General features: G+C 35.4%; 1 protein-coding gene across 5 annotated transcripts in view; it reads left to right on the forward strand.

Moving 5' to 3' along the window:
• LOC131075944 (ubiquinone biosynthesis O-methyltransferase, mitochondrial) overlaps positions 1-18524 on the forward strand; it is a 220005-nt gene extending 201481 nt beyond the window's left edge. For all 5 annotated transcript variants that reach the window (XM_058012923.2, XM_058012926.2, XM_058012921.2 and 2 more), the window contains 2 exons: positions 17812-17892; positions 18008-18524. In XM_058012923.2, coding sequence (XP_057868906.2) covers positions 17812-17892; positions 18008-18115 — 189 coding nt within the window. In that variant the 3' untranslated portion in view covers positions 18116-18524. The remainder of the gene's footprint in view (positions 1-17811; positions 17893-18007) is intronic.
• Positions 18525-23295: the final 4771 nt, after the last annotated feature.

Raw genomic sequence — 23295 nt, forward strand, 5'->3', positions numbered from 1 at the left:
AAACTGTCAAACATGAAGACAGTGGAGAGAGTTTAGAAGTAGAAGCATCTTCTTGGCCATGGCTACCATCTCTTCTCTTTGCCTTTTTTTAAGTTCCTTTTTCTCAAAGGTGTTTAACTGAGTTTGCATTCTTACACATCTTCCAATGTAGCTTATGTGTAGAAAGAAGTGTCTCAGCTAGGTATACAAGTGAGTTAGATTTTTAGGCAAGTAATACCTCCAATAAATGTTTGCAATGATTGCAAATTAATTCCTCTTTCTTAGCACTTGTTGTGGCATGTTTTGAACAAATGTGAAATGTCCCACCCCAGTTTTGCCAGTAAAATTTTCCACACTCTTCTAACCACTCAGCTATGTAGGAATTTTACCAAACAGTTGTCATGCATTCACTGGTGAAGACATTAAACTTGCTACTCCTAAAAGACTTAGTTGCCGATTGTTTAAATGTTTGTTTTCAAACTTACAATAGTGTCCAAATTTGCAATATGTTTTGGAATTTCATACTGTGCTTAATAAATTTAAAGATTCAACAATATTTTAAGCAAACACATTTGAACATAAAGCAGATTCAGAATAGAACTTAAACAAATAATCTCTGACCTTGTATTTGCCAATTACAGTCATAAGATACAGTAAGTCTGATATTGCTTTGCAGTAACAGAAATCTTCTAGTATTTCAACTCCCTTCGATACAGTGTAGATTAGTGCCAAGGGCAGAATATGGACAGCAATAAGAATGCACCTTCAGAACTTGGAATCCACCTCTCAACGGCAACAATAGAGCATTAATGCAACCTCCAACTGAAATGATCACCATACAAGTTCTCAGAATATGTTATACAGCTTCAATATCAATGGAACTCCCTTTAAAATGGGCATTGCAGCAGCTAAGGAGTTTGCTGTAGCTTTTCTGAGTGAAGAAAATGCAGGGGCTGCTGGTAAATAGAGAAATATCACCTTTAACTCACCAATTATGTAATTAAAGCTTTCCCAAAGCTATTTATCCCTGGATGTCTTCAACAATAGGATCGAAGAACTTAAAATAAACTAATTTTCACACCAAACTCCAAATCTGAAGCATTATGTCTTCTACTTGCAAATAAACTTCAAAGCCTAGCTGATATGATTTTCCTTCATAAACCTCCAAATCTAAAAATGATGCACAATGTTGAGTCTTTGATGAATCCACACTAAAGATGGATTTGGGTTTTCGTCCAAACCACTAAGAAACTCCAAGGGTTTCCGTCTTTTGATTTCCTGTAAATGAAAGCCAAGTCTTTCAAATGCTTGATAAGGCTTTACTAAATTAAATTAAATCATTATACTTCGATAAATGCCAATAACAATTCATGAGACTATCCACTTTCCAGATATAGATATGATGCCAGTTGACCACCCCGATGACTTACTATAAATTGTAAATATGTGAAATACATCCAAATGACTTACTAAAAAAGTAAGTGTGAATCAAAGTGTCATGAATGATATCTAGAAGGCACACCACAAATAAACTGGGATACTGAGTTGATGAACACCAAGATAACCACCAAAAGGTCAGCTGAAGAGCCATAGAACAACCTTAGAAGAGTCCTTTGCTAAGCATGTTAGCCTATGGGGACCAAAGTCATAAGCTAACTTCTAGAAATAGCTGATGCTTAAGAAGGGGACATTACAAAGTGTCATTTCTTATTGGAATCAAATTATTTGTGTCATGTCCTCTTTTGAAATAAAGCTAAGAAAATAAACAAAATTATATTATAAGTTGTACTGATTTCCTAATGACTTCAATTTATAATATTGCTAAATTGGCAGCTTATTCTTATTATCTTTATATGAAAGGTCTAGTTTAAAAGTGGACCTAATAAACTCTCGTTTGGAAAATGGGCCAAAAGTGAAGTTTTGTTTAAAGGCCTTTGTAGACACTTGTAAGATTAAACTTTGGAGGGAAGAAAAGAAAAATATTATATTCCCTCAAAGAGTCTATAAAATGAAAGATTTTGGAAAGGAGGAGGCATCCATTGTTTGTAAAGAAACCCTTGTATTCGTCTTTCTGCCTATGGATGAAAATCCATTTGGCTAGAGATAAGGAGGATGAAAACCCTCCAAATTTTTGTTGTGGATTGAAGGACAAAAGCTCTTTGATTCACATGAGTGATTCCACACCCGTGTGTTGAAAGTTGGAAGATTTTTCCAATTTCTTGAGTATTACTGAAGATTTTTAAGGTTATGAATTTTGCTACAGTAATCCATATCGCTGCTATAGTAATCTTTACTACTACAGTTCTAGATGTTTATTTCAATTTGGTTTGTTCTTGTGCAGTTCTAGACGTTCATTATTCAAGTGTTTCATCATATATTTTCAGTGAAAGATCCATCTTTATTTATGAAGGGATTAATATTAAATCAATATTTATGTTGCATAGTTTATGTTGTCTACTGTACATATTATGATGGTCAAATGACAACACATTATGAATATTATCCCAATCATCCCGAATTTGGGTCCATCTGTTCATCTTGTTGGGAATTGCAGCAGTTAGGGGCATTGTAACTCCTGTTGTACTCTTATTAAGGTGAATACCAGCCTGCAGTTTATGATTGATTGATGCCATCCCATTCTGGGTACTGGTTTTATCTTCTAATTGTCTGCATAAGTTTCACAGTTTCTGTATGCTTTGGGTACAACCATACAGATCTGCAGCAATACATTTGATGCAATTTAAGGAGTAGTACAAGTTTTCAAGGAGCGGCCTATCTCAAACCTACCTTACATGAACCCATGGGACCTGTCGTAACCCATCTGGGAAGTTTGATTGTCTATTGCACTAGTTCTATAAAGATTTTCGTGACAGCTGTACATCTGTAAGCAATTTTGTGAAGATTCAAATGCATGTGGTATCATTTTAGGCCTGATTGCATCCTTATTTCATTGCTGTACCTCCCTTTACAATGGCTCTACCACTCAGACGTTGCTGTGCAGGTTTTCATTGAGTATTTATCCTGTTGTGTGAATATGAACTTCATTTCCTTTTCAGTCAATTAGTTACAAAATCTTGTCACTGCTTTCATTTCCATTCAGAATTATTTTTTGGGATTGATGTATCATGTAACTATATATCAGTGCTGAACTACACATTATATCAGCATTTTATGGACTAGTTCGTTGCTTTCCTTGTTGATATTAAAGTGTTTTAGAGGTTTAATATATTGATGTATAAACATAGGCGATTCTCTGCCAATTTGCATTTTGTTATTGATCTCTGTATGGGGTTTTGGATAACCTAGCTACCAAAATAATCTATTTAATATTCATAATTGTTATTGCATGCATCTTAAATTGTGCAGCTTGCCACTAGTAAGTGTACATTTTTTTAATATTGTTCACACTCTAGACATCGTATGCTCTTAACCCACCCTTTCTAGGTTCTCGGTGATCAAATAGTGCTAGAATTTGCACAAGAATATCAGGTTATTGTCATGATTGACACATATTCTAATTTGGGACATTACAATTTGCAAGCATGATCTTAGAAAATCAAGGTCAAAGTTTTACATTTGTTGATTAACACATATAAAGATAGGATAAAGAATGTATTATAGAACAAGAAGCAAAATGAAGAAGAATATGATATCTTCACTTTTCTCTTGTTGTTTCACTTGTTTCTCGTCTAATTTGCTCCTTCAAATTAAATCTTTGTTTCTCTGAATCCGTAATGGACTACTCTATATGCACTGGATGGGCTTTGATTGTTGTTTCTGTTGTCTATTGTTGTTCAAAAATCACCTTTGTTTTTTTTATTTTTATTTTGTGCATGTATCTTTTGTCTATTATATTAGGTCTAGGTTGAGGTGTTTTGCGTTAAATCAAGGTATTTGTTTTGTTCTTTCATGTTTATATTTGCTGGCTGAGTCTTCCTAGTGGGTTGCGAAAGTCTAGAAGAAACTGGCTATTCTTCCAAGCTCACAAGTTTAGACAGATTCATTGGATTTTGAAAGATAGTTAGGTAGGCCTTGTTTAGTTTTTTTTGGATCATGAGTTAGGATACTTCCGAATTTTCTAGCGAGACTGATAACTATGCACACAAGAATGTCATCTATATTGGAGTCAAGGAAGTGTAGCTAGTGCTACCTTATACTTATCAACAACTTCAATGTTTGCATGGTGAAACCCTCCAGCCTGAAGAAAGAATGTCAAGATTGTTACATTTTGGAGTTGGAACAAAGGCAAGGAAATGCGTAAAGATGAACATATTCTTCCATCATGTAATGATGATTTTTTCACTTGCTTGAAAGTGTTTCCAATGATGTTTGCTCTTTCATTAGTAGAATGCCTTGTATTTTTTAGTTATCAAATCAATGTCATCATAGAATTCAGCCAAACATGGTTGCTCCATATTAATAAATCTGATCATACTCATTATGGACGTTGTCAAACTTAACAAATAGTCTACATCAAGTCACCAATCATCACTTAATATATATTTTTTCATTTTTTGGGTTCTCTTTATGTTTGATCACATCTATACAACTCAAAGGCTGCTGACAACCGTGGTGCATGATTCTTCTCACATCTTCATAGGTTGTCTCAAGACAATTGTTTGCAAGTTGAATTAAGTCTCAACAACCTTATAGGATGTCAAAAATATAAAGCATTTAAAATAAAATTTAAGAAGAAATTAAGAATGTAAAATTTGAAAACAATGTTTGAAAAGATACGTGTATCAAAATCTTCTCTTTTTAAATAAATTATATTGAAAACTTAAGTAGATAATTTGATTTTAAAATTGAAGAAAATGAAAACTTGTTTCTTATTGATAAATAGAGCCTTACTTGTTAACAAGATATGTAGATTACAAAAATGATGTGTGCCACTTTTTGGCTGGACTAGAAGGAGCATTGAGTGAGAAATGGTGCATGCTTTGCTTCTTTTTGGAGTTTTTGCTATGCTCGCATTTGATATTGAGCCATTGAAACCTCTTTTTTAAGTTTTTTGAGAGCCAAGGAATGCATAAATGGCTTTAACATAGTGTCCAAAAGACTAACAACAATACTTGATTATGGAAATAAGTGATGATAGTATGCTGGTTCTCCTTAAAGATTATTTCCATACTAGGAGGGAGACATGTCTTTGACCCCATTATGATGCTTCTTGGATATCAGGACGCATTTCCCGTACTAGAGACAAGAATGGGACGTTCGTAGTGATGGGAGATGTCCTAGTTGTGTCTCCAAACATCTCTAGTTTACGTTTCTAATTTTGTCTCCTGTGACTAGTTCTTCCACAACAATCCTTCAAAAGTAGTAGATAAAATTGAAATGAGTAGGATGCCAAGCATTCTAAATGACTAGGAGGCCGAGTGGAGTTGTAGGCACCATTTGTTTCCATAATTGTTCTTGTTTATTTTCTTAGGCATTTTTGTGATCTTCATGCTACCTTGTTGGAATCTATAAGGGTTCCTAATGGTTTGGACCTAAGTTGTTACTCACCTCATTTGATCAAGAGTAGTTCCTCATGTAGTCAAAGGATTTCCCTCAAGAAACTATGCAAAATGGAATAAAGAAATTGGTTGCTTTAGAGGGTTAAGGACAAGGTATAATGCCCCAATTTCATGTCTTAGGTGTTAACGGATACAAGATGAATGGATGACACAAATGCAACTGGTAAACATGCCACATTGCACATCTACTACATAATCAAGGTGTTGCGACACAATGCAACAACACACCAAAACACACAACAATGTACCAACTATGGTGACACAAGTAAAAGACTTACATGGACATGGTGTAGATCATAGTTGAATTACTTGCCAAAACCAAAAACTCGCCAAGGCCTGAAAAAAAAACTTGGCAAAAAATCATTGAAAACTCTGCAAAAAACTCGAGAACTTAAAAAATTGCTTAAACATTTTTTTTGCAAAATTCAATGAGGAGATGCACCAACGAGTCAATAAATGAGAACACAAAAGAAACAAGCTGAGTCTAGATATATTTAATTGATTCAAATGCAAAGTGGGTACAAAATCGCATCCTCATGAGGAATGTTGATGGCTGGAAGCAAAATACTAAATAGTTTTTGTAAACCGAAAAGTAATTATATCAATACAATTACATTTTCCTCCTTGTAGCTCTAGTAAAAACTAGAGGAGAGGTAGAACTAGAGGGCCTAGTCCTAGAAGTTTGTTGTGGTCGTTCCTCCTCGCTTGGTATGACTAGCTCAGGTTGTGGCTCAACCTCCATCCTTGTTTTAGCTCTGTCTCTAGCTGCTCCTGGCATTGGCACTGACTCCTCATCATCCTCATCCTCCTCAATGTCATCCAGTGTGAATCCAAATCCACCCCTTTCCTCCTCCATAGCCTGCCTCTCCAATTCATAGATGTCATCCTCAGTAAACAATGGAGGCTGCTCTTGCAATGTCCAACCACTGAAAAGATCTATATTTTCCAAATCAATTGAACCAGTTAATGCTTCCTCTACCTTCCTTAAGTGCAATTGAAGATTATATTGCACAAAACAAGGTCATTGTGGTGTTTTTGAGCTAACTTGCTCCAATTGCACTCACAACTAGATGAACTACAAGGTTGACATAAGATTTTGAGGGCAAATATTTTGACTTTTGGGGTATTTCCACCCCAACTTTGCCACCAAGCATTTGCAAAATAAATATTGAAAAGTTAGAATGCAAAGTGAAGAGTGAAAACATATTTTATCAAATTATCAATTACTTTAGACTCCAAAATTCAAATGGCAAATATTATACCTAGGGTTTGAGTGGTTCTTCCTCTCCTGGCCAGCTTTGAAGAGAATAGCTCACCACTTGCTTCCTCATAATTTTGGAGTTCAGCCACAATGAGGTCTCTCACCTCAACCTCAGGCATCATCCTTTGAATGCATGTAGTGAGGCCCTCCATGACCTCTCCATTAGGATTTGAGTAAGAATCCTCCAACTTAAAATGAGGTTTGAGGTAGCACCCTACTACATGAATGGGTTGGTGGAGCTGATTGTTCCACCTTTTATCAATAATTTCCCAAATGGGATCAAATTTGAGTCTATTCCCCTTGTAGTAATTTTTGATAGACTCCTTGGCCCTATCCATGGGCTTATAAACATGCCCCATAAAATCCCAATTTATCAAGGGGAGAACTTTAACCAAGGGCTTTGACACCTACAATTGAAAAATACAAATTACAAAAAGATTAATTATTGAAGTTACAAATTAATAATGAGAGACATGAATCAAGAATAATTTAATATTCAAGTTTTGAAGTTACCTTCACAATCTCTGCAGCTCTTTGTGCAAATAGGTTGTCGAAGACTATGCATGCAACACCCTCTCGTTCAGGCTTCTTTGAATAAGGTGAGTCTAGCCATGCTTGACTCACAAACATTTGTTTCAAAGCCGTCAATGCACCAAGAATGCTTTGCAATGTCAAGAAAATCGTTGCAAACCTTGTGACCGTGCTCTTACCAAATCTCTCCCTTGGGTGTGGTTTCTCATCAAGTGAAGAACCCAAGGGTGATTGCAAATATATTTTGTGATCCTCTTTGCATCTTCTATAATTGGTGTCACCCAATCAAGTTTTCCTACTTCCTCCAAAAGAAGGTCAAGGACATGTGCTGCACAAGGTGCCCAGAAAAGAGTGGGGTTCTTATCTTGGAGGATTCTACCTGTTGCCACATATGCTGTTGCATTATTCATGATTATTTGCTTCACATTGTCAACTCCCACCTCCATGACAATTTGCTCGAACATTAGAACCAAAGTTTCAGCATTTTTCACCTTGTTGGAGTCATCCACCAATTTCAAGAACACCACATTGTTCTTGCAAGCAACCAAAAAATTGATTATGGTGCGATTTATGCCATTTGTCCAGCCATCAGAAAGAATAGTGCAGCCATATTTTCTCCATTCTTTTTCTTTGGTCCTCCACTTCTTTTGCCCTATCAACTGTATTTGTGAGCAACCTACAAGTACAAAGTGAAATTAGGTCTTAGTACACAATTTTGATTCAATAAACAAGGAAAACAGTTAAAAATGAAATCAAGTGGACTATTTACTAACCTCCCACCCAAGTCCTTGTGAGAAAGGGCCTTGTATCCTTTTACTGAAATTGTCAATGCGGTAACCAAATTAAGCCAATAAGGATTGTCTGCCACAATGAATAGGATGTTGTTGAAGTACCAAAAATCAGCACATGCAATGTCTGTTTTCTCATGCACCTTCCTATTCCATCCAATTGCCTCTAATGATGGTTGTGCTCTAGGTGTGTTCCTGTGCACAAAATAGTGGTATTGTTGGTGATGCAATAGGTGCTCTATTAGAAGAAGAAGTGGTGGCCAAGGTGGTGTTGGGTTTGCGAATATGTGGGCCACAAGGATAGCCCGTTATGCCCTGAAGTGCTTCTTCTTCTTCTTCAAGGTCAATTGAAGCACCTTGAGATTTAGCTATGGCTGCTCTCATGGCTAGTTTTGTCCTCTCCCTTTGCAACTTTTTCTCTTCCCTGGCTGCAAGTATAGCATTAACATCTCTTTTTATTTCTTTTTTGGCCCAAAGACATTCCCTAGCATCATGCTTCTCGATGCCTGCAAGGTGGTATTTGAGGCTGTTTATGCCTCCATGAAATACTCTTTCACATTTAATGCATATCACCGACCCAAGTTCCGGTCCTTCAAAGGCATACTTCCAAGCCTTATCTCTTGCACCTTTAGGATGGGTGCCTACATATCCAGATGGGCATGCATCTATTGATAGGGAAGGCCCTGAAGATGGAGCTAAAGTTTAACCACCTATATTTGCCATTATAAATTAATGGTTAACTTTTAACCTACACATACAAATTGAAAAGACAAAGTTAATATTTTAGTTACAAAAATTTAGCACACCTTTAAATTAGTTGAAATAATTTTAGACATCATTGAAAGTTCAAAAAATAAAAATAAAAAACTGTTAGGGTTTGAATTTTTTTGAAAACTAGAGATTCTTGAAAAAACAGTGAAAAAGTTGTCAAAAATGGTGTTAAATCTTGTTCATATGACTAAATCAATTTTGACTACTTAGGAATGATTTTGTATTCATCTAGATGCAAAAAAAATAAAAAACAAGATGTTTTAAAAAATATAGGAAAAAACAATCAGAAAACCTACTTGGGAATGTGATCTTGCTTTAAAAGCTACCTCAAATCCTCTTCAAATCCACTTGTAATTGACAAGGATTGATGGAAATCAGATTGGAAATGCTTGGGAGGGCTTTTTTCCCCTTAGCAACAAATTAGAAAACACAAAATGATGAATTGAACTCTTTTTTCTGACGTTTTCAGCATATGAAGCAGCATGGGCGAGTTTTGGTCTAGATCATAGTGATGAGAACAAAAACTAAGATTTGACAAAGATTTGAGATTTCCACTAAAAATTCTCTCGAAAACTTGAGGTCTAGATAATACTAGGTTAGATGCAAAGAGACAACTAAAGCTTGACCTTTATAATTCTATCCTTGGGCTTTAGGGTTTGGAGGCAACCGCAAGTCATGCAATTGACATTCTAGTACCTTGCACTTGCACCTTGGATTTGCAACTTGGCCTGCAACATGGACTTGCAACTTGGACTTGTAACTTGACCTTTGGAGTCCAATTCCCTTCTTGCAACCTCTAAAAAGAAACTCCCAAACGAAACCTCGTAAGACTTGCACTTTGAAACTTAAGTGTCCAATCCCACTTTTACATCATGCAAAAAGTATCATATAATTAGAACTTTTGCATGCTTGCAGCTCAAACTTTAATGTCCTCTATTAAGAGGCTACCAATTCCTAAAGAGCAACATACATTACTACTTATTATGTTATATTAATTACATATTAAATAACTATGGCTGCTTATAGTACACTGATATTGTCTTTATTCAAGCTCTAATCTTAATCCTTTCTAACTGTAATGTCCCCTTCTTCGCAGTGATTAGTTCAGTGGTCCATTGGCCTATTCCAGAGACCCGTAGGCTATTTGGAAAGGAGAATTAGGGTTTCCAACTTTTGTGGAGTTCTGCTCAAGCTTTTTAGGGTTTATCAGGAGGGAATTCTTCAGTTTTGTCTATGGTTTCCTTCTGGGTATTTCATGAGCTCCAGGGTAGCATAACATGCATTGGATTCTTTGGTGAAGTGAGAACTTACTATTTTTAGTAAGTTAGGCTTTGGCTGTTTGGATGATGCTGTTTTACTGAGCTTTCCAAGCTCTTTTTTTGGGTGCAAAGATCATGATTTTTAGAGAAGTATTTCATGACTTACTATTTTTAGACAGTGGCAGTATTGAGCATTTCTATTTTTAGTAGTCTCGAACAGGGACCCGATTCAGTGCAATTCTATGGTCTTCGTCGCACAACTTCGTCCTTGATTTTGATGTTAATCAGTACCAGAGTTAAAAGTTATTGAATTAAATATTATTTCCTTATCCTAAGGTTTAATATTTAATTATTTTATTACTGATTAATGGTGTTCTGGGTGACTTAGGAAAAAGGATAAATATATGCTACTAAAATTATTATTTCCCTTAGTTAGGTGGCATTGAGAGTGATTAAACGTGTCAAGTTTATATTCTTTTAATATTGCAAGTTGTTCACCTAGCAAAAGTTCGAACTTTGCCTAGGGAGTTGGAAATAAGTGGACGCCATTTTGAGGGGACATGTTTAATGAATTCAAATGTGTTAGGAGCCTTGGAGGACATGTAATTTGGGTGTATTTGTGTGCATTCATATTTGAATTTGGTGGAGCAAGAAGTTATAAATAAGAGCCTTGGGCTTTCATTTTGGTTATCTTATGAAATTGCATTGTTATGTTGCCGGTTTGGCGATTGAAAATCTGAGCTTTGAAGTGTGGCTTCCTAGATAAGTCTTAGTTTCGTACTTGGAAGATAGTACCTGGCTGTGTTCCTGTAATTCCAGTGCTGTTCGTGAGTGTTTTGCAAATTGTGGAGAGTTTTGTGTGGATTTTGGAGTGTTTCCTTGTTGCTGGTCGCGGAGTTGCTGAAACCATATTTTGCTCATACCTCTTGACCAAGTGATTGCATCGTTTTGGGTATCGACTCTTTGGAAGCGTATTGGGAAGACAATCATTCTCCTATCTTGGCGTGGCTTTTGGTGGTCATCACAATTTTTGGTTGCAAATCGAAGTTTGCTGCTGTAGCGCCATTTTCAGACTTACTTGGGATGCGTGCAACACATTCGTGGCTTCCAAGTTGCGAGTTTGAGGTATTGGATTGGTTGCCTATGTTATATTAGTCATTTGCATTTTATTTGGTGTGATTCCAGTTAGTTTTGAGAAAGTTATGAGTGTTTTGGTGTTTCTAGTAGTTGCTGGATAGTGTGTTTTCTAGCTTGCAGAATTAGAACAGCAGTAGAGTTCAAGTGTGGTGTGTTTTTGATAGTGAATTGTTTGAGATCAGCATTAAGCTTCTTATCTTATCTCATATCTCTATTTTGTAAGATTGTTTCAGTAGTATCGATCAATCATTCTTGTTGTTCTTATTTGTAGTTCCCACTGCATAAGTGGAAGAGGTTGGCTTAGCTGCCTTCCTTGCTTTGTAATTCAGTTTATGTACTCAGTCTTCCCATTGAATAAGTGGTCGAGTGATAAGTTTTATGCAATTGTCCTCCCGCTGAAATATGTGGTAGAGTGATAGCTTAATGTAATGTCCTCTTGCTGAAATACGCGGTAGAGTGATTGAGTTTCAGTTTCTCATTATTTCCCTTGGCTGGTTTACCGCCAAGAGTTCAGTTTCTATCCTGTTGGATAAGCAGAAGGGGTTGGCTTGCCACCTATGCATTGTAATTTCAGTTTGATTTATGGTGCTAACAATGCTCGGAACACCGTATGCTCTCACCCTCCCAGATTGGGCTCTCAGTGAACAAAAGGTGGAAGGGTTCCCTTTCATTAGTTTCGATTATTTCTCTAACCTTAACGGGTTATGGTGTTTGCTTGTAACTCTTATTGCAAAAATTAAGAGGAATATACCACTAATTGTCAACCTTGGATGAGGATTTACTTGTCTAGGGCGTGATGACACCACTTCCATAATGCAGCCTAGATTTTAGGAACATCAATTCATTCACCCTTGGAGCTCATAATACAGCCTAGATTTCAGGATCACCAGTTCATTCACCCTTGGGGCTCATCTATTTTTTGGATGGATTTGCTCCACCTCTCCCTAACAACACCATGCCTCTCCTTGGGGAAGAATTAGAATTTGTTAAGTACTTAGGCTATGAATACATTGATATCGCTTGATCTATAAAGAATTTAGACATTCTGATTTATATCACTGATTATCTTATTATCTTATTATCCTATTATCTTATAATAATAAGAAAGCATCTTTGGATAAGTCAGCACAGCATACCAGTCTGTTATCACAAGACCAGAATGCAAATCCTTTGCAATTCAATACAAACCAGATCTGAATTTCGTCAATAGTCCAGTTAATTTCGTCTCTTGCCTTCTTTGGAATTACCATCTACTTTTATAGATTCCAACGGCTGCCCCTTGTTATGACCATATCCCTTCATAGGTGGTGTTTCATTACAAGACTCTCACCTCTTCATTCATCTCCCTTGGAGTGGATCACTGCCTTCCACAATTCTTTATTATTTCTCTCAAATCGTACCTTTATGATCATTTGTAGTTGTTTTGATCTAAATCATTAGCTGGGATGACTAACCAATGGAACGGTTAGTTGCTGATCGATATTTACTTAATTCTCAACCATTTGTTACTAATCGCTATCATAAGATACCTGTTCATAACCATGTGCATGTTAATGTGAAATTCATACATTTTTTATAATGATCTACCACCTTGTTTAGTTATTATATCTTCTAATCTTAAATGCAGCTTTTCTTGTCTCTTTTATACCTGTATTAGTAATTAATTGTTGCAAAGGTAGACAGATCTGACATGCGTCAGATCTAGTCTAGCACTATGTGTTTGCTCCATTGCTTAGCAAATATGATCGGTGACCTTCCTCCTAAACAATTACTGAGTTTGCTTTTTCTTATTCTCTATGTTTCACTTAGAGGCTTGATAGGAAAATCGTGAAGTCTTATGGAATAAGACAATTTTCCACAATGTGTCTATGCTACGATTGTTATAACATACACCTAAGTATTACTACTATGTACAATTGTTTATCTGATTAATGGATGAGGACATGACACAAACTTTGATGTTCAAATGCAATTTAAACACACAAATTTCAACATGAAGCCTAAATGTGACAAAATTAAAATCTTGAAAGGAAACTTGCAGCCATATGATGACAATTTCCACATAACCTAGAAGAGAAATCTATGCAAAGAAGTATGCTGAATCCATATGCAAGAGAATAGGCAACATATTGTCAAAGCTGACACAAGATATACCTTGGGAAAACACTCAAGAGGGAAATGCCTAGTCTCGAAAAGCATCTATCACTCATGTATTATTGAGCAATGAAACTATTATAATACATCTTGAGAGTCCTCCATGAACACTTCTGAAACACAAGCTCTCTACAAGCATGTAACCATTCATGTGATGGTATGATTCAAATCCTCACAAATGCTAAACAAGAGATGCTTTCAACCATAGTTGGAAAACTCTACGAGTACTCGTGGGTCATTTGCTCAGTGGAGTCACTTGCGGAAAGACTTGTAGACATAAAAACCCAACATATTTAAATGTAAAATTAATACTATGAGACATGAATTTTAAATACTATGATGTCAAATTAATACTATTATGACTTAAATAGTTTTCTATTAATATATGTTTATTCTAATATAATTAAAAAATAAATTTAATGACATTAAATTTATATAAATGTGTGATTTGAAGAATATTTAAAAATACTTTCAAATGTTCGATAAAGTTGCTGAGTCATTACCGAGTTTTACCCCGAGTTTTTGCAAATCTTACGTTTTTTAAATATTTTGTGCTTGCCAAGTCATTGCCGAGTCCGAGTTTTTCAACTGTGCTTTCAACCCTTTACTCAAAATGGCCAACTAGCCAACCTCAGACAACTCTCCTTGTGGTTACTTTTATAGAAATAAGTCACACTAAACCACTAAGCGGTATTGCATAAAACTATTGACTAAAACCATGTGATTACAATACCATTGATGCCTTATTTAATATTGGGTACTTTATTAATATTTCCCCAATATTAAATTAAATACATTGCCCATGTGAGGCCCCACATCAAATAAATTTTCCAATGTTACATACAACACAAAGTGGCCCCAAGAATGTTAACTCCTAGTGATGTATGTATCACTAGATCCACTAGGTGCTCCACAACATGATAATACATTAAACATCATAAACATTATGTAGGATGTACAAAACCTAATTCATAACATTCTCCCACTTGTACACATTACATAAGGGGGAGCCAAGTAACTTCAAACGTGAACAAGGCAACAATCCCTATAGCCACATGTACCATCAAGGAATCAAAGTGCTCCATGTGCTCCATAAAGATACCTATAATAAGAAACAAGGTGACCACCACCTCAAGGTGAGCAGCAATAATGAAATAATCTTGTTATTAATGGCATTGTAGTTACTTGTGTTGTTTATTGCTAGAAACAATACAAGCTTAGAATTGATAATTTAGGTATTGTAAGTCTGTATGGCTATGTTGTCATGACATTAAAAATTAGTTGCTTTCTATGTTTATGTGTGCTACTCCACCAGATTTAGTATTTGTCATTTTTCTAGAAGGCTCGCTGCTAAAACTAGTTTTAGTTATTTTCTATGTTACCCTGAGTTTTCGGGATGGGGACGACAGGGGACGACGGGATGCGTTTCCTGGGACGGCAGGGGACGCGTTTTTGGGACGGCAAATTTTTTTGCCAAATTTGGGGACGGCGGGGGATGGCAAAGGGGACGGCTTTATAAAATATAGGGAAAATTTAAAATATATAGGAAAATTCTAAATGTTCATATGAAAACATGGATAAAGCATGTATATATACATTATATTCATATGAAAACATGGATATAGCATGTGTATGATACTATGAAAACATTTTTAGAATGTAAATTCTAAACATACAACATTGTCAATACTCGATATGTAATTATGCATTCATAATTCAGAATTTCAATTCATTCACATTGTCAATATGCATATCATACATAATAGATATTAAATAAGTAACATACAAAATGTCAAAATGCCCAAAGGCTACATTGCTGCCATATAGTTTCATTGTCAATTACGATATGAAAATCAAAATAGTACTAATGAATTAATATTCTATTATTCTGATTTCCTATTTATAATTTATTATTTATTAATTTTAAATTTTTAAATGTTTAACAATTTAATATTTTCTATTTATAATATGAATTAATTTTAAACGTTTGATATGAATTAAATTTTAATAAATTTAAAATTTAATTAATGTTGCCTTTTAATTTTTTAAATAACAATTTGAATTAATAGGGGCCCATATTAGAAAATTTAAATTTTGTTTTGAAAATACGACATTTTTTTATTTTTATTATGTTTTTTAATAGTCTTAGATGTGGCGGACGTCTCACCGTCCTTGGGACGGATTGGGGACGTCCCAGCCGTCCCCGGGACGTACGGACGTCCACCACAGCTAGGGCAGATGTCCCCCTGTTTCGGGGATGTCCCCTCTAAATTCTTGACAATTTGGGGACGGGGGAAACATCCCCTGGCCGTCCCCAAGTCCCCAGCACTGGGACGGGGGTTTTCAGGCTGGGGACGCGTCCCCGGGTTACCTTGGTTATTTTCAGTATTTAGTTTGCAATTAATGTGAAGAATTGTGGCCAGAATAAATAGTTCATTACTTCCAAATCTTTTGTATAAGATACTATATTAAGTTGTGTGCCTTACAGCTATTGAGCATTTTTTCTATAATAATCAGTCTAACCTTGTGCTATGTGGGAACGTGTTTCCACTCCTCAAACACTGGGCCCCATCCCTTAGGTGTGTCAGGGATGGTGGGATGACAGAGGACATCCTCAAAATGCTTAAGGAATGTCCCTTGGTTGTGCCTCCCAACATGCAAATTTTGGAAATGTCTCAAAAACAGGTCCTCATTTAGGGGATTGTAGGAAATAGTTAGGGGTGTGTGGCCATCCTTCAGGCAGCCAGGGACATCTCAAACATCCCTCAACCATCCTAGGGACAACAAGGTGTCCCCTAAAGTGAAGTAATTATTTATAATGTTTCTAAAAACAATTGTTCGTAACATTAAAAAAAAGACATGATAGTAGCATAACATGATAGCGTCGTAACAACAGCAATAAATATATCGTGACAACAATACCAACAATTAAATTAATCATGACAGCAGTGATAGCAACAACTGTAGTAAAACAACATTAAATATATTAGGATTCAGATTAATAGTTATTGATATAAGTCATATAACAGTTGACACTAACAACAATAATTTGGATGTCTGATTTCATTGTTCAAAGGTATCAAACTTCAAAATTCTTGATATGGTATTAGAGTTAATTATTGTGGCTACTTGCAAAGGAGATTAAAGATGTCTTGGCCATGGTTTGGTACAGTCTGGTATTCTGTGAGAACTGCAAACAAGCAATTTCTTTTTGGAATGTGGTTGGCATGTATAGCTACTTGCAAAGGAGATTAAAGATGTCTTGGCCATGGTTTGGGACAGTCTGGTATTGTGTGAGAACTACAAACAAGCAATTTCTTTTCGGAATGTGGTTGGCATGTGGGCTTCTGCAAACATCATCCAACATCATTTTAACACATGTTATATTCTAATTTCTTGACGTTATACTATTGTTCCTTAACTCGTAGAATTTTGACAAATTCTTCCACTTAGGTAGTTTGTGATTATCATAGTCTTCAACTTCTTTGTGCATCTATGGAGAGTCAGCTTAGGATCCAAGATGATTTCCCCCCTTCATTTGTGCTGTTATGGTTAAATGAAACAAAGAAAAATTAGGGAGCTATTGAACTCATAGTTGGAAAACTCGGACTCGCAGCAGACTCAGCAGCCCAAAAATTGGACTCGGACTCAAACTCGGAAAAAAACTTAGGAAAGGACTCCGCATAAAAGAAAACCATAGTTTTACAAAAAAGTAAAAAGAAATTAATGCATTTAGAGAACGTAAGAGCCATAATTGAAACATTACACATGTCATATGATCTCCAAAGACTCAATATTTGAAATTTCATCATTCATACTCAAGAGTTTCAAACTTTAAAATGTTTAGCAGCAGCATAAGTTTATAAATGTTTACAAATGTTTACAAAATTACATATAATGATATGTTCAAATGTTAAAGACAACAAATAAAAAGACCACATCTTCCTGCTTTTAGCAATAACAAATGTCTAAAGTGAGGAAAAGTGAAAAAAAAAAATGTTTTAACCTTGACTGGGCGTTCTCAGCAAGTGGCAAGAGTCCTTCATCAGGACTTGGGAGTCCTAACACCAGACTCACAAGAGTCCTTAGCACAGACTCGGGAGTCTTTGTCCTGGACCCTCCCTAACTTGGCTCACAAGTCCATGGCGAGTCGACTTGGCCCGCCGACAGACTCGGGAATCTTGGATAGTCCGCGGTGAGTCCACAAAGTCCTCAAACTATGAACTCTTGTACCAATACCACACTGAAACTCAGAAATATAGAGAATGTATATTTAGAATGTTTAAGAGGTAAATTCTTAGATCATTAATACTAGAACCTTTTTCAAGCTTGTATATAAATGATAGAATACTGTTGAATTAACATAGATTTCCTATGTTGTCTATTACTGACATGGAAATTGTTTCATGCAGCTGCCAAGAGGAACACATGATTGGTCCAATCTAATTACTCCAAATGAACTTGTTTTGCTCATGAAGCATGCTTCCATTATGGTAAGGATAAAAACCCATCCCATGTGGTTGCATGAAAAATTATATTGTATTGGGAATCATTATTCTCGAATCCATGTTACTTGTTATGTAATACTATGTTGGCAAACACAAACAGGTCCAGGAAATGGCAGGGCTTACCTACGATCCTTTGAGGAACAGTTGGAACTTATCAGATAATACAGATGTTAACTATATTTGTTTTGGAGTGAAGCAAGATACATAAGTTCATAATGTGTTTTGCTTTTCAGGTGTGTTGTATGGTATAGGGTACATCAGCACCATTATTATCTTTCAAAATATTTGATGAGAATGGTGCATCCAAATGTTGTTTTGTTGTTAAAGTGTTCTGTGAGCTGGGTTTTTTAAAAAACGAGTTCTAATGAAACGATGCAATGTGTACAGGGTTGCAAGCAATCTATGTATCATATGTTCATTAAATATTTCTCGTTACAAAGGAAACATGTGATACTCCCTGATTCTTTCCATCCAACGAACTTTTGAATTCTGAGTATAGGATGTAGTTAGTTATATGGCAGCTTCATCACCTACTGCTTTTTGAACAGGATAGATTCATGGATTGATGTTTATTTTGTTTTACTTATTATTGATTTATCCTTTGTCATTCAACATCATCTATGCTTTCATATTTTCTTGTAATCTACGTGTCATTGCCTTTGCATAAGAAAATGGTAGAACTAATGTAAAGGTATGAAGATTTCCATGTTGAAAGTTAGCTTCATCACCTTTCATGCTTTTTGAATGTAACAAATTCATGAATGGTTTTTAGTTTGTCAAAAGTTTGGTAATGGTTGATTAATCCCTTGCCATCTGACATCATTCTAATTAGACATTGCATTCTTTGTGCATAAGAGAATGGTAAAAGTGTAGTATAAGTATGGAGACTTCCATCTTGAAAGTTGTAAGTTCTCAGTTCTGAAACATTTGTTTTAATATTGCATGATAGTTAACAAAGGGTTACAAAATATTAGCCGCAATGCTAAAACAAGAAGCTACTAATCATAGTTATGACACATGCAGCACCTTGGATCACAAGATCAAAATTAATGGCAGCAGTCAAAATCAAATAGATCAGAAAACATCTGAAGTATCATCGATAGTATATATTAGAGATTAGAATATGATAATAATCTTAGTCATATTTTTGTTCTAGCCTTTTTATCATGTGCTTGGTCAACCGAAGAAAAACCAGCATTTTTATAAAGAAATGGTCCACATACAATTGTTCAATTCTACCATCCATTTAATCATCACATATCCAATCATCTGGGCCATCATCATTAACCGTTTTGTTTTTCTTTATGCCATTGCAAGGAGAGTTAATATTGTTTTCAAACCTGTTTTCAGTTGGTTGCTCATCTTTAAAATTTGGCCACAATTCTTTATGCTTGTTATAATCCTTAGAGCGATTTATGGAACCATGTTTTATTAGTTTATAAAATTCTTCTTTTGAGATATCGAGAAGCATTGTAACATGTGAGAAATAATAACACATGTCAGCAACCAACCTCTTAACTTTGAAACAACTCACTATTACTAGCTGCAGAAATGTACTGTGAAACCTTCGCAGATAAATTAAGCGAAAGTTTATCACAGTTTTTATTTAGACCTTCAACATAACCAGAAACAATATCAATTCATGAATATATTCTTTAAAGGCACACTTTTGATCTCTCTTGATAATAAAACCTGTAACTTTTTGTGGAAGACATTTTAAAAATGAATGGATAGATATCCCCTAACAATACAGATCTAATAAACAAACATTAAATTTTGGTGGCATTTCTAATATTACTTACATTCAACAAACGCAAAGATAACAACTTTTTTTAATACAGAGTTCATTGACTCAAAAACCCTTTTGCTGGTTCGAATACCTTGAATCAATTCAATCTCGCGATTCACAGGGTTATGAAGAATTGTAACGAGTGCATCATTTTAAGTGTCTTCTTTTTGTGACAGTTTGAAAGCCAAAAGAAAAAGAAAGGCATTGAAGTGTCAGACAAGGAATATGGTGGAGAGATAAATGATATAGTGGTTCCTCAAAAGGTTGTGACATATCAATCTCACATCCAAAGGGTTTCCAGCTGAGAGGAGCGGCTTAGGGTTTTTGCAAAGCAGGTCTTGGTAGAGGAGGCTTTGGCTCTCCTCCATTAAGGTTTGGTGATCCTCACTCTTTGGTGCCATCTTTATCCTTATTGGTCTTTTCCTCATTCTTGTTGGATTTTTCTTGATTGCTATCTGCTTGCTTTCAATTTGTTTTATCTATTTGCTACATTTAGGATTGTGGATTTATTAATGTTTGAGTTACAAGTCATTACTAGAGGTGGGTACTAGCAAACCTAGTGGCCCTTTTGATGGCCTAGAAGGGGCATTTGGAACTAAAGACAAAGTAAAATCCTTTCGTGATGTGGTTGTAGAGGAGAAAACGAAAGTTTTAGTCATTGCAAAGGTTGTCTTGCAGGGAAATGGTGAAGGCGATGAAGGAGCATTCAAGTGAGGGGGTCAAGGTAAGTGTCCTCCCACCAGCCCTAGGAAATTAGTCATTCTTCTAAGTCTGATATGCTTATTGCTTTAAACAATGAAATATTTAGGTTAAAAATGTTGCTATTTTTTTGGTGGCTTAGATAGTAGCAAGATACCTACAAGAAAGTTCTTGGATGAATAATGTATGGGCTAGGGAAATGGGAGTCTTGGTCTCATTTTGTTGGATGATCTACCATGATCTCTTCCTATTTTCCTTTAAAGATCATAAAGTGCAAGTTGTTATTGACAAACATTATTGGAAACAGGGAATTATTTTTTTCGTACCTTACTCTAGTCATCGAATGCCCTAAGTGAGGAAGTGCTTATGTTATCCTACACTAGGTGGGTGACAGTTAAAAATGTGCCTCCTCTATTGTGGGCTTTCTTACCTCAATTGCTAACCCCCTTAGGGAATGCCATTAGAATTGAGGAGTCTAAGGTCATACTCTTGCATATGGATCTTAGGGCTCTTATATTACTGTCGCTTGGTATGGAAATCTCTAAGATAATTGATATAAATGTAGGTGTTGGAAATATTGTCATCGATGTCAAAGATGAGAAGACATATTGTTATTGATGTTAGAGTTCATAGAGCAAATATTGATAAATAAAATTGTTGCCATCATTATCATTGATGTCAAAAGAGATCTATGTCAAAGTACTCTTGGGGAAATCGTAAAAGGCCATAGGTCACTAATTGATGGATAGGTTGGTGTGGATGGGGGAAAAAGTGAACCACTTTGAAAGGCATGCGTTAGCCTCTCGAGGACTCACTAATCTACCTCTCTACTTAGGATAAGCACAAATCATGAATGTTGTCAAGTGCCAATAGATAAAAATGTTTTGACTATAGAACTCGAAAACACAAATAAATAAAAACTTCTAGTAATCTCTGCTAGCTCTTTGTCTAGGAGACAAGCGCACAAATCATGAATGTTGTCAAGTGCCAATAGATAAAAATGTTTTGACTATAGAACTCGAAAATACAAATAAATAAAAACTTCTAGTAATCTCTGCTAGCTCTTTGTCTAGGAGACAAGTGCAAGTTGTAGATGATAGCACGATGCGTTGGTGTCTTATACAAATAGAGTATGGAGACCGTACTAGAAAATACAAATGAGACTAGAGTTCAAGTTTTAACTAGATGTAATAAAAATAATGAAAGGAAGTAATAGCTAAACTAAATTTACAAAAGTGCAAAAAGGGATAAAAGAAGCTCACAAACACCCAACACTTGAAGCGTCCAACGTATGTGAATCTTCTTCAATAACTTGCGCAAAACAAAGTGGAGATGAAAATGTTGGGGTTGTGTTTAAGAGGTGTGCCACTATTAGATCCATATTTCAGTGTTTCCACCTCGATGAACAACCAAGATAGATAGATAAAGTGATAAACGAAACACACACAAAATCAAGATAAATGATATGCTAATGGAGATAATGGAAATGGCCTAAACGAAAGGGAAGAAACTCTCCTTCAACACTAGAGAAGCGAAAGCTTGATGGAGTGAAGAAGCAACATAGAACTCCCAAATGCACAAAGCTACGATATTGGTGATAGCACGACGAAGATGCAAAAATACCAAAAAAATGTCTATAAGAGCAATACGCTCCAATGGCTACCAGAGAATTATTCGAGAGACTAGAGAGCATAGAAGGATGAACTGAAGCAAAAAAAGGCAAGATAAAAGACTTAGGAAGGAATCCTAACGTTCGTGGACGCATAAGGAGGTGTTACATTGTTGAACATAGTAGGTGGTGGTTCCTAATCTTTTGTCGTATTTGTGCACATGCCCTTTGAAAAATTGTTTTTTCGTTGAAAACATTGTTCATGCAGCATTGAGGCTAGTGCCATCTTGTAGACAATGCAAATCATACAAAAGTATTGAGTGTTATATATACATGAGTTTTGATTGTTTAAAAGTAAGCAAAGAGGTAGAACAAAATTATAGTGAGACTATGAGGTCCAAGATCAAGGCTATGAGTAGAGATCTAGGAGTATGACATGGAATGCAATCTTTAGGGAGATAATAATGTGGTGTAGAAAAGATCATTAGTGTAATTATATATTTAAGTTATAGTACCGTTTGTGTATAAATTTTTATAATAAGTATAAGGAAACGGTTGTGATCTTGCATTTTAGAGGGCCCATTGCAACAAAGTGAGAATTTGTAATCATGGTGATAATCATGCAAGCCTAAACAAATAAGAATGTTTAATAAATTTCCATGATATTTTTCTGTTATTTGTGTTTGTTTTGATGTTAGGTTGCATGGTTGGATAGTCCATTGGAATCTCCAATCAAACTACATCAAATTATTCATGTGATCATCTACTATTAGAAGTTGAGATTGTTAATCTAATTGAATTCCATTATCCTTTTTATTCCTTGGTCATTCCTTGACAATTTGAATAACAATTTTAACAAATTGGTTGTGTTTGAGTTAGTTTGGGCTCCTAATAATTGATTTTATTTTGTATGACTTTCATGTTGAACCTTTCTAGAATTCCCACCATTTTCCTAACTTTCTCTCAAGTCTATACCATTATCTTCAACATTGAATCTATTTATGTACCATCTTAACACATTCAACATTCATCGCAAAGATGGCAAAGAAAGTGTTTCTTATTCTTTGTGGTAGTACAAGATAATTACCAAACTCATAGCTCCTTCCGTTAACCATAATTGTTTTCTTGGTCAAGTGGGAAGATTAAGTCCTTATTGACCATGTTGAGTTTTGTCCATGCCAACATGTATTTAATCTCCAAAGAAATATTTGTTATTGCATAATTAATTTCATCTATCAATCGATCAAAGTGTTTTAGAAAGTATTCATTCACATGCAATCTCTAATGTAAA

This window comes from Cryptomeria japonica, chromosome 9 (assembly GCF_030272615.1).
Source record: "Cryptomeria japonica chromosome 9, Sugi_1.0, whole genome shotgun sequence".
Classification (NCBI taxonomy): domain Eukaryota; kingdom Viridiplantae; phylum Streptophyta; class Pinopsida; order Cupressales; family Cupressaceae; genus Cryptomeria; species Cryptomeria japonica.